The sequence below is a fragment of the Chiloscyllium plagiosum genome, unplaced genomic scaffold (genome assembly GCF_037043375.1).
Source record: "Chiloscyllium plagiosum isolate Xiang-an unplaced genomic scaffold, Cpla_swu_hap1 HiC_scaffold_6, whole genome shotgun sequence".
Taxonomy (NCBI): domain Eukaryota; kingdom Metazoa; phylum Chordata; class Chondrichthyes; order Orectolobiformes; family Hemiscylliidae; genus Chiloscyllium; species Chiloscyllium plagiosum.
The window spans coordinates 85,629,108-85,641,179 of record NW_028270144.1 but is presented as its reverse complement, the minus strand read 5'-3'; the positions used below and the strand labels follow the sequence as shown (position 1 = coordinate 85,641,179).

The 12,072-nt window shown below is 38.8% G+C and overlaps 1 protein-coding gene across 1 annotated transcript in view; it reads left to right on the top strand.

Moving 5' to 3' along the window:
* The window catches only part of micu2 (mitochondrial calcium uptake 2), a 458,574-nt gene that overhangs the window by 331,787 nt on the left and 114,715 nt on the right, over window positions 1–12,072 (top strand). The window contains exons 4-5 of the mRNA XM_043691937.2: window positions 4,638–4,669; window positions 9,803–9,878. Of these exons, the coding sequence (XP_043547872.2) occupies window positions 4,638–4,669; window positions 9,803–9,878 (108 nt within the window). The remainder of the gene's footprint in view (window positions 1–4,637; window positions 4,670–9,802; window positions 9,879–12,072) is intronic.

Sequence of the window (12,072 nt, the reverse complement as noted above, 5' to 3'; positions counted from 1 at the left end):
GAGGTTGTTCCAGTTTTCACTATGGCACGTCGGAATTGGTGATCAATGAGTTGAGGGCATCTTTCAGCATTTTTAGGTGTCTGAGCTGATCCTGTGTATATGCAGAGTTTTTCTGTACGAGATGGCTTCTTTAATATGTTTAGGGTGGAAGCTAGAGAAGTGCAGTGTCATGAGGTTATCCATGGACTTGCAGTAGAGTGAAATACTGAGGTGTCCATCCTTAATGGAGATGTGTTTGTCCAGGAATGAGACTAATTCTGAACAGTAGTCTGATAAGTCTGATGGCGGGATGAAACTTATTGATATCACTATGTAGTTGTTTCAGTGATTCCTCGCCATGAGTCCGAAGGAAGAAATGTTGTCAATGTATCTGGTGTACAGCTTTGGTTGGAGGTCCTGTGCAGCAAAGAAGTCCTACTTGAACTTGTGCATAAAAATGTTGGTGTATTGGGGTGCAAGTTTGGTCCCCATGGCTGTTCTGTGTGTCTCAATGAAGAGCTAGTTGTCAAAGGTAAAGACATTGTGGTCGGGGATAAAGCACATGAGTTATAGGAATGCACCTGGAAATTGGCAGTTGCTGGTTTTAAGTAATGAGGCTGTGCAGCGATGCTGTTATCATGGGGGATGCTGGTGTACAGTGCCAAAATGTCTGTTGTGATGAGGAATGTTCCTGGTTTGACTGGTCCAAGGCTGCTGAGATTTTGTTAGAAATGTATAGTGTCGCAACAAAAGCTGCGGGTTCCTTGTTCAATAGGTTTCACGATGCCCTCAACATTGCCAGAGAGGTTCTCACACAATGTCCCATTGCCTGATACAATGGGACGTCCAGGTGTGTTGCCTTTGTGTATCTTCGGATCTTCACAGCCTTCAACATGCCAACGATGACAACAGCTACCTTACCAAGATCATCCCTATGCCCCAACTTCTCACCTTCAAACAACTGCCAAACTTTAAACAGACCATTGTTTGCAGCAAACTACCCAGCCTTGAGGATAACCTCGACCACAACACCACACAACCCTGCCACAGCAACCTCTGCATGACATTTCACATCATTGACATGAACACTGGAATCACACATGGGAACACCACCTACCATGTACACAACAGATACTCATGGGACTCAGCCAATGTTGTCTACTACATACGCTGCAGACAAGGATACCCCAAGGCATGGTATATTGGTGAGACCATGCAGACGCTATGGCAATGAATGAATAGACATTGGTCAACAATTACCAGACAGGAATGCTCCCTCCCAGTTGGGGAACACTTAAGTGGTCAAGGACATTCAGCCTCTGATTTTCAGGAATACACAACAATGCAGAATCGCCAAACAGAAACTGAGAGCCAAGTTCCATTCCCATGAGGATGGCCTCAACTGTGATTTTGGGTTCATGTCACACTACATGAAACCCCACCATTCTATTCTGTATTTGTAAAATATTCCTTACTGTCTTGTTTTAACACCAATATCTTGGTAAATTGTTGTGACATGTCTACCTTAATTAGTTTGTGTAGTTTTGGATTTACTTGTTACTTTGGCCCTCGGCTTGTGACTCTTGTACCTTTCATGTTATTCCAAACATTTGGTTTGTCTTCAGCACCATTTCATTTTTAATTTTGTATCTATCTCTTTGCCTCATTTAATTGGATCATGGGTCATCCCCTTCACTTACTATTGAGCTGTTGACACTTTACTCACACCATCTGACACTTTTGATCACCTGCAGAGACTTAGTTTGCAGCACTCCACTCACACCATTTATGTGATCTTTTGATATCTCTGCCTATAAATTCTGTGACTGTTTTTCTTCACTTCACCTGATGAAGGGGGCACTACTCCAAAAGCTTGTGATTTCAAACAAATCTGTTGGACTATAACCTGGTGTCATGTGACTTCTGACCTTTTTATTTGCAGACAATTATTGTGTTTAATATATCCTCATTGCTCTGGTAAGGGCCATTGCCACTTGTTACAAGTGAAAGTGAGTCACAACTCATGGCATGTCACAACTCATGGCATGTTACAGATTTGAATCTCCTGTTTTACTAAAGTCAAGCTTTAGGAATATCAACATAGTTTGTTGTTATGAACAGTGCTGGCAGCAATTCTTTCATGGTTAAATTGCGCTGACAGTCACATTTAGCATGCCAGTGACAGCACATTGCTCCATTAATAAGAGGAGCAAATTTATTCTTTGCCTTGAAATACTTTAAGGAATGTTAATTATTTTAATGGATTTTCATGGAAGCAGTTCAAAAATGAAAAATGATTTATTTACTGGTGGGAAGCAGAACTTTACTGATTGTTAACCATTGTAAAGGAGAATGGAAAACATTCTGTCTAAATCATTTGGATATATTTCAGCAGGACAAGTAATTGATTTGATAAATAGGAGCTAAAGCAGGTTTTATTTATTTTAAGCACAAAGGAAACCTTGACAAAGGCTTGACTGCAAGAGGTTAGTAAGTCATCATCTATATTCAATACAACAATTGTCATCTGTGTTCAGTACAATAAAGAGCAGATGTTGGAGCATGGTTTCTGATTTTAAAATTGAGCCACTTGTAATCATAATGATTGATTTCACCTTCAGATATATCTGCAGTCATCAGTGGTATACATATTCACAGGTTTTGTGGCCATCAATTGGATTTTATAGCTGCAACTCAGGCTGGCAGCTCCCCAAAGCATATGTTAAATATGTGGCAATCCATACAATATGGAAGCAGGCCATTCAGCCCATCAAGTTCACACTGACCCTCCGAAGAACATCCCACCCAGTATCCAATCCTATTCCAGTAACCCTGCATTTTCCGTGGCTAATCCACCTAGCCTGCACATCCCTGAACACGATGGGCAGTTTAGCGTGGCCAATCCCCCTAACCTGCACATCTTTGGACTGTGGAAGGAAACTTAAGCACCCTGAGGAAACCCACGCAGACAAGGAGAATGTGCAAATTCCACATGGACGGTCACCCCTGGCTGGAATTGAATGCATGTCCCTAGCGTGTGAGGCAGCAGTGCTAACCAGTGAGCCACCGTGTAGCCCTCATAACATCATTACACCAGTGTCCAGCACTACTGAAGGCAAGCAGACACAAAAATCAGTCACTTTTTAAGGAGCTAATCAACAAGCTATTGTTAATCTTAGTTGTTAAGAACTTTTGTTGCTAATTCCATTTCCTAAGTGTTAAATTGGAAAAAGAATAGAAGTGTTTTTTATGAGGAGGTATCACAAGTAAAAGGAAAGGTTTGCCAACAGACCGTGGCTAAAAATAGCAATAGAATCTGCTGGTGAAGGTGATAGCATTTAGACGCATTTTGATTTCACTGCTTTAAGCCAGCCATGTGAAGTGAAGGGAGATTGAGATAACAAGGAACTTCAAATTGGTGGCTGTGACTGATTTCCTAATCCCACCTGAAAACTCAGTCTCTGCTTGTAAATAGGCATAGAGTGCCCCTTCATTAACTAATTAGCAACCTTCCTTTTGGAGGCAGTTGAGGTAGCAGTGGCAGATGTGAGCAGGTCACCCACTTTCCATTCCAACTCCCTTACCCTGCTGAAAACCATTACATCCAGCTCCATACCTGAAGTGATGAAATGTAGATTTGTGAGTTTATATCATTATGTTGGACCATTCAAATACAATTGATCCATTTTTAATATATTGAACAAGATTATTTCAGAAATAAACCTGTTGAACAGGTTACCAAGTCAGTGTGGGAAAGTTTAGTGTTTATGTATTTTACCTTTTTCATTTGGGTGTACTTGGTTTAATAATTCGGCAGAAATATCTGGATTGCTTATGTGATTACTGGCAAGCTATTGTTTACTGTTGGAATGATGACCCTGCAGGCAAAATTAAGAAACCGGTTGATCATAATCATTGTGGTTTTGTGAATAATAGGTTTATTTTCAACTTGCATTGTATAATTCAATTGTTCTTTCTGGACACTCCTCTTCCCTACATTCTTGCAGTGTGGAAATAAAGAAACATTAAGACACAAAATCTGGCTTATCCTGTCCAACTGTAGAACTCCTTAGCCCTTTCAAATTTTTCACTAACCCACAATCTTCAGAATTTAAAACCAAAATCTACCATCAGCCCTTCCTATTGCACTTCTCTTTGCAGCCCCTGGTAAATCTGTGCATTATGGTTTGTGATTTTTCAGCTTAATTTCTCTACAATAGTTCTTATTTGATGGAATGTGTTCTAGAACATTACGACTAGATGTCTCAAAATGCTTTATAGCCAATGAAGCACTTTTCTTTGAAGAGTACCACTGTGGTTATGTAAGAATTGTGCTGGTAATATGCACTTAGCATATTCTCGCAAGGGGAGGACTTGTGATGGTGTTACTTTGAAGGCCACAACACTACTGCAGAATTTTCAGCTTTTCTGTGCTGTCACCTTAGATGGGCCCCTATTGGAATGGGTACCTGAAATCTGAAATGTATTTAATGGTTTTACTCTGTTTTGTAAGCAGGAATAATTCAACTCCTGAGGTAGTTGATGATAGTGCACACTTGTTACAGGGTGTCATTTTTGCAGACTGGCCATGACTTTGCAACTTATTCTCTTTAGGCTACGTTTACATTGAGTAAAATCTTATATTGTTTCATTGACAGGTAAAATGAATATAAAGAAATTAACAAAGCAGGTAAGTCATGCATACAAATGACAATTCAAATTTTAATTAATGCAATTGCGCATAAAATAATAAACTGTGAAGGTTCCCTTCATCAGCAAATTCTTCAAATTTAAGAGATTTTTACTGTGACTTGTATTTATTGTTTGGCCAAGTATTTGAATTATTTCTTATTTAGTGGGAATTGGGTGCCACTTGAATGGCCAGCATTTATTGCCAATCCATTTTGCCCTTAACTGAGTAGCTTGAGAACGAATTTCAGATTGGTAATTCAAGTCAACCATATTGCTGTGATCGTGGAATCACAAACAGAGCAGACTGTAACTCACTGTGTAAAGATGGCAGATTTCATTCCGTAAAAGATATTCATGAGCTAGGAATTGAATGTAATTGAGCTCAAAATTGAAATTGGCAAATCATTAAACCATTTTCCATGCTGGTGTGTTTTTAAAAATATGACTTCGTTGTAAAATTTGTATAGTAAATGTACACATGATTCAATGTTTTAAGTAGTCTACAAAACATATCTTGAGGTGCCTGCAATGGCTCAATAGGTTATATTCTTCCTTCTGAATCAACAGGTTGTAGATTAAGTTTATTTTTAACCTGGAAGCTTCCAATGGCCCCACAATTGATCTGGGTTTAGATTGAAAGGGTAGCACCAATTGCCAATGCATTGGTATTCTCAGTACTGTCTTTGATAATATCAGCTGATGCACTGCTGGTCTGGGACCAAATTAATACATGAGTGCTTTCCATCCTGCAGATGACAAAACCAAAAATCATTCTAGTATAGTTATAAGTATAGCAATAAGTAATTTTCACTGCGTTCACTGGAAAAGTTCCCATCAGATTTGAAAATAATGAATGTATTCCTGTATTCAAGGAAAAAGTCTAAATGAAGTTGCTGTCCAATTAACCTCAAATCTGTCACATGGAATTCTTTGAATCTGTTGTATTGGCCCGTAGAAAATCTTAATCAGGTGGAGTAAACTTGGCTTTGTGAAAGAAACACCATGTTTGACTAATTTATTTGGGTTTGCTGAAGTAACCAAAAAATAACTAAAAATGAACTTGGATGTCCACATGACATACGATAAGCAAAGATCACGATGTAAAATAAGAGTTACATTGCAGGGAGTAACTATTAGCATCAGTAGCTAAGAGGGAACAGGTTCTGGACAAATGAGTCATTATGGGTTAGAAAGCTGTAATAAATGTCACAAGGATTAGTGTTGTGGCCTATTTGCAATCTATATCAATGACTTGGATGAAGGGACAAAAAGTATGTTTGCTAAATTTATTTTTAATACAGAGCTAAGTAGCAGAGTAAGTTATGAAGAGAGCCTAAGGAGTTAGGTTAGGTAAGTGGGTAAGCAAGGAGATTGGAGAAACACAGATGACCTTTAATATGGGAATATGTAAACTATCCACATTGGCAGGAAGAATAGAAAAGCAGTAAACTATTTAAATGGAGAATGATTGCAAAATGATATCATACAGAGAAATCATGATTCATGAATCACAAAACATTAGTACGCAGTCACAGCAAGTGATTAGGATGACAAATGTAATGTTATTTCATGAAAGGGGAATGGAATATAAAAATAGCAACATGTTGCTACAGTTTATTTTCTAAATTTGTTCATGAAAAGTGGTCATCGCAGGCTGGGCTGGCTTTTTTTGTCTGTCTCTAATTGTCCTGGAAAAGGTGTGCTGCCTTCTTGAAACATCTTGGTTTTTAGAGTTTGGGAGCACCCACAGTGCTGTCAGGAATGGAACTCTAGGATAGTGACAGCATTGTATTTCTAAGTCAGGATGGTGTGTGATATGGAGAGGAGTATGTGGGTGCTGTTATTCAAATGTACTTGCTGTCTCTTGCTCTTGTCCTAAATGGTAGAAATCACCATTTTGGAGGGTCCTGTCAAAGGAACCTGGATGAGTTACTGCAGTGCATGTCTTTCCAGGTATCGATAAGTTTAAGTGACTTGCAAAGGAAGCCAACTATTCCAATCTGTTTAAATTTGTAATATTTCCTTCCATTGAAATGAAAAGGGTTAATGGATGTCTTTTACAAGCACAGTTACCATAGAGAAACACTATTGAGCTCATATTGGTGAAGAAGTAATGAACTTATCATCCACATTGAATGTATTTCCTAATCTTACAATAGTTATTGTTGTAAATATGCAAGTTAATTCATTGACTTATCCCTTGTAGGGGATGGACAAGTGGATTCTGGCACCTGAGTCTTCTTTGATAATATAATGTGACACAAAACATAGAATATAGTGGGCTAGAGTTTCCATATTTGGAGCTCACAATACCACTGGTTAGTTTACAAAACAAGACTCAATTAAATAATTAGCATAATCATCAAAGTAAAGTCTTCTATGAATAAGCGCGTGCACAGTGCAGCCATAATTGTTTATTTTTTCAATTAAGAAGTACTTGTTGATAAATTTAAGAATGTTAGTTTGGTGTAAATGTATTAATACAAATGAAAATATATCACAAAAATAGCGTTTGGAGTAATGTGTCCAGTCCTTCACTCAGTTTAAATTACAGGATTTTAAAAAAGAATTATGCTGAACTGGTCTACACTCTGGTCCACACTTACTTCAAAAAACCCAATTATTTTTGATGTGAAAAGTTTTTAAAACAGACCATTCAGTGCACCTACAATGTCAATACAAACGTTTTCTGCAAAAGCTCTCACTTTCAACTTATCTACGTGGCCACTTTGTGGATGACGCTTGATTTGGTTGAACTGATCTTGAACTAGCATAAGAGGTTTCATGTGAATAGCTTTGGGAGTAACTTGCATTTAAAATTCTCAATAATTAGCATTGATTCAGCCAATTCCAGAAAATCACACTGATTTCTCTTGGGTTGTTTTGCAAAGCTGCTGGGAGATTAAGGACAAATTTGCTCATCTCCAGTTCTTCTGAGAAGGCTGGCAAACATGTGACCCAATCAACATCAACTGTCAACTGACACCCGTGAACTGCCTTACACATGAACCCACCACCGCCCATACACTGCTCCACTCCCTTCATTTTATGAGAAATGCGTGGAGTTCAGAGTATTTATTACCCAATTGTTTTTATTCTCCAACAATTAAATGTAAAAATATTCCAAGTGCAGTTTGCCAGATAATAAGTATTTGACCCACTCCCAACAGGATTTTCTGCTAACATTTTGAGTCCAGTAACTCTTCTTCAGAACTGCTGCAGAATGGTCATTGGACTCAAAATGTTAACTTTGTTTTGTCTCCATAGATGCTGCCAGATCTGCTGAGTATTTCCAATTTCTGTCTTTTTGTGTGTGTTTCAGATCTCCAGCATCCACAGTTCCTTGTTTTATTTTGGAATTTCTGTTTGTTTCTTTGACCGTTTTTGGTCTTGTGAGTCCAAGCACCCCCACCCCCATGCCGGAAATACAGGCCCAGTTTGCATCTTGTATAACCCCCTCTTCCAGACCTTGCTAGTTAGAGACTGCCCTATGGCTGTAGCCTGAACGCTCCTATTCCAGGAAAACCAGCAGGAAACCGATGGAAAACATAAAAAGTGACTGAAAACCCAAACAGCAGTAAATGTGAATCAGTGGAAACCATAGTATAAGACAACAGTACAGACTGGAATTGCTGCCTATGTCACGACAACAACTAGTAGTCATATTAAGTTTTTAATATAATCGAAAGTGCACAGGCACTTTGTAAGAACATTATTTTAAGCAAGATTGGACATCAGTCTACATAACGCACTATTCTGGCAGATGGCTACAGCTTGATCACCACAAAATTCCTAGCCTATGTTTGCAGCACCAGTTTTATATGGCGGGTTCAATTCAGTTTCTGGTCAAAATAACCTCTAGGTCATTGATAGTGGGGAATTCTATGATGGTAATGCCATTACACATCAAAGGGCAATATTTGTCTCTCTTCTCAAAGGTGGCTGTTACTTTCCACTTATCAGTCAAGCCTGGATGTTATCCTGCTCCTGCAGCATATGGACATGGACTACTTCAATATCTGAAGAGTCACAAACGGAATAAAATTTCTTCAATCATCGGCAAATATTCCCATTTGTGACCTGATGATGTAAGAAGTTCATAAATGAAACAGCGGAGGATGGTGGATCCTAAGCACTCCCCTGAGGAATTCCTGCAGTGAAACCTTGGAGCTGAAATGATTAACATCCAACAACTACAACCATCTTCTCCAAACAGAATACATTGGGCAACTGCCAAGTGGTATTCAACATGGAGAAGTAGTCATTCTTCAGTTGAGGGATGATGGGATATGTGGCAATCAATAGAAGGGTTGCCTTGCGCATGTTTGACCTGATGCCATGAGACTTATTGAAGTTCAGAGTCAATGTTAAAGGCTTTTCATTTACTCATGTACTTCTTTACTTGCGTACACATGACAATAAAGGATATTCTAATTCTAGTTCTATGCTGCCTCCTCTGGTGAGTCTGCCCTGCTGGTGATGTTTGAGACATTGTCTGAGTCTAACTATGTCAGGTTTTTAACTTGACAAATCTGAGAGACAGCTCTCCCAAGTTTGTCACAGCTGCCAGACGTTGGTAAAGGGATATTTTGCAGGAATGTACAGATAATTGTCATTTCTGGTGCCTAGATGGATGATAACTCTTTCAGTTTCTTGCCTTTCCTAAGACTTCATAGTAGTTTGATATAACTGAGTGGCTTGCTCAGAGGGCAACTAAGACTCATGCATATTGTTGAGAGTCTGGAGTTACATATAGGACAGAGTTTCCTCTTAGTGAACCAGATGGGTTTTTATAACAATTGACAGTAGTTGTGCTAAGTTGGCTTTAAATTCCAGATGTTATTGAACTCAAATTCCCCATCTGCCATAGCGAGATTTGAACCCATGTCCCCAGAACATGAACATAGTGTTGCAGATTATAGTTGTTACACTATCACAATGTCAATGCCTCCCCAGTTAAATGAGAAAAATTCAAAAAGCCTGTACTTTTCTAATTGATGAATTGCTTGAATAGCTATTGGCACATTTCATCATAAAAATGAACTTGTAAGCATTTAGGGAACAATAATAATTATGCATAAAATTCTTATTAAAATTATCCTCACCTGAAATATCTTTCTTTTGCCTGTAGGATATTGATACATTCGTGGCACAAGTAACTACTGTGAAACAAAATACTAATCTTTTCAGAGACCTTGGAGATAACGGTATGTTTAAATGTTTTTAAAATGCTTTTCTGTTAACAATTCACACAGAATTCTGAGCTCATAGACTTATCATAAAACCATGTAAATTGTTTTCACTGATTGCTCCGAATATATGTTTAAAATGTGATTGTGCTTACATTGACTGTGTTTGTTTCTTGAGCATTTACTGTAGATGTTGGTATATAAGTGGACCTTTGAAGTCTCAAAAGAAATCTCTCCAAAAATGGAGGTCTACTTATCATCCGAGCATAAAACAGGGATCCCGTAGAGTTGGTGGTCACCTTCTTTGTCATTCATCGCCTGGACTCTTTTTGTATGGAATGTCTTAAAGTCGCACACATCTTCGCTGTACAGTCTATATCATTGCTTGCTCCTTTGGGCTCAGTTTTAAGGCATCATTAAGCAAAGCATCCATATATGGAATGAAAAATTGAGGCTGATTAGTAATGTGAGTATAGCGTATCAAGGCTGGAGATGGGGCGGGAGAGGGTAGAAGTTGAGTGGTCAACTTCTATGACAAATTTACCCAGGCATTTTACTTTTGGGCTAACAAAGTGGGGTCATCTTACAGGCCAGGTTGGCTTACACACCACTTATCTGTTCAAGGTCAGACATTCCAGTATATATACACATTAAATTCACATTTATATTGACAAGTCAAAGATACCCAGGTCAAACTAAGCATCTTCAGTGCACACATATATAGTAGAATGTAACTGAAATCAAATAGTTTCTCCCAAAGGGCAGAACCTCAGGTTAAAGCTTTCAATTATAATGTAATATACCTCGTCAGCAATTCTGAATTGATTTTATTTAAAGAGCCTTTCATTGTTTACTATCCTTTTTTGAGGTTTGTTGTACTAAGCTAATGTGATCACATCATTAACTCGAACAGCCTTAATATAAAGGATCCCCGAGGTAAGAGTGATCATGAGATCATATAATGTGAAATTCTATGAGAAATGTCATTCTGGAACTTAGGTAAAAGCATATAACAGAATTGAAGACAGAGGTGACTGAAGCAGTTGGAGAAAGTAGGTTAACAAGTAAGCAATGACAAACATTTAAGGAGATGGCTCATAACCCCTTGATAATGTATTCCACTGAAAAGGAAAACTGTACAAGTAGAAAGCAACATCCATGTGCCCCCTAAGAAGTATATGGTGGAATCAAAGGAAGAACAGGAGAAAAGCAAATGGACGTGGGGATAGTGTTCTGACAGTGTGAGGCAAGAACCTTCAAAAGCTGATTGGGGGCAGATGTTCGCAGGTAAGGGGACAGCTGGAAAATGAGAAGCCTTTAGAAATGAGATAACGAGAGTCCAGAGAACAGTGTTAGGATGAAAGGAAAGGCCGGTAGGTGTAGGGAATGCGAGATGACTAAGGAAATGGAGGGTTTTTTTAAGAAAAAGAAGGAAGCAGATGTCAGATATAGACAGGATATATCAAGTGAATCCTTTTAAAAAGATAAAGGCCGTAGGAGTATACTTAAGAGGAAAATCAGGAGGGCAAAAAGGGGACATGAGACAGTTTTGGCAAATAGAATTAAGGAGAATCCAAAGGGTTTTTACAAATACGTTAAGGACAAAAGGGTAACTAGGCAGAGAATAGGGCCCCTCAAAGATCAGCAAGGTGGCCCTTGTGTGGAGCCTGAGGAGATGGGGAGATACTAAACGACTATTTTGCATCAGTGTTTACTGTGGAAAAGGACATTGAAGATATAGAATGTAGGGAAATAGAAGATGACATCTTGAAAATGTCCATATTACAGAGAAGGAAGTGCTGGATGTCTTGAAACGCGTAAAATTGAATAAATCCTCAGGACCTGATCAGAACTCTGTGGGAAGCTAGGGAAGTGATTGCTGGGACTCTTGCTGAGATACTTGTTATCATCGATAGTCACAGGTGAGGTGCCAAAAGACTGGAGGTTGGCTAACGTGGTATCACTATTTAAGAAGGGTGGTAAGGACAAGCCAGGGAACTATAGACCAGTGAGCCTGATGTCGGTGGTGGGCAAGTTGTTGGAGAGAATCCTGAGAGACAGGATGTACCTGTATTTGGAAAGACAAGGACTGATTAAGGATCGTCAAAAGGCTTTGTGCGTGGGGAATCATGTCTCACAAACTTGATTGAGTTTTTTGAAGAAGTAACAAAGAGGATTGATGAAGACAGAGGGGTAGACATGATCTCTATGG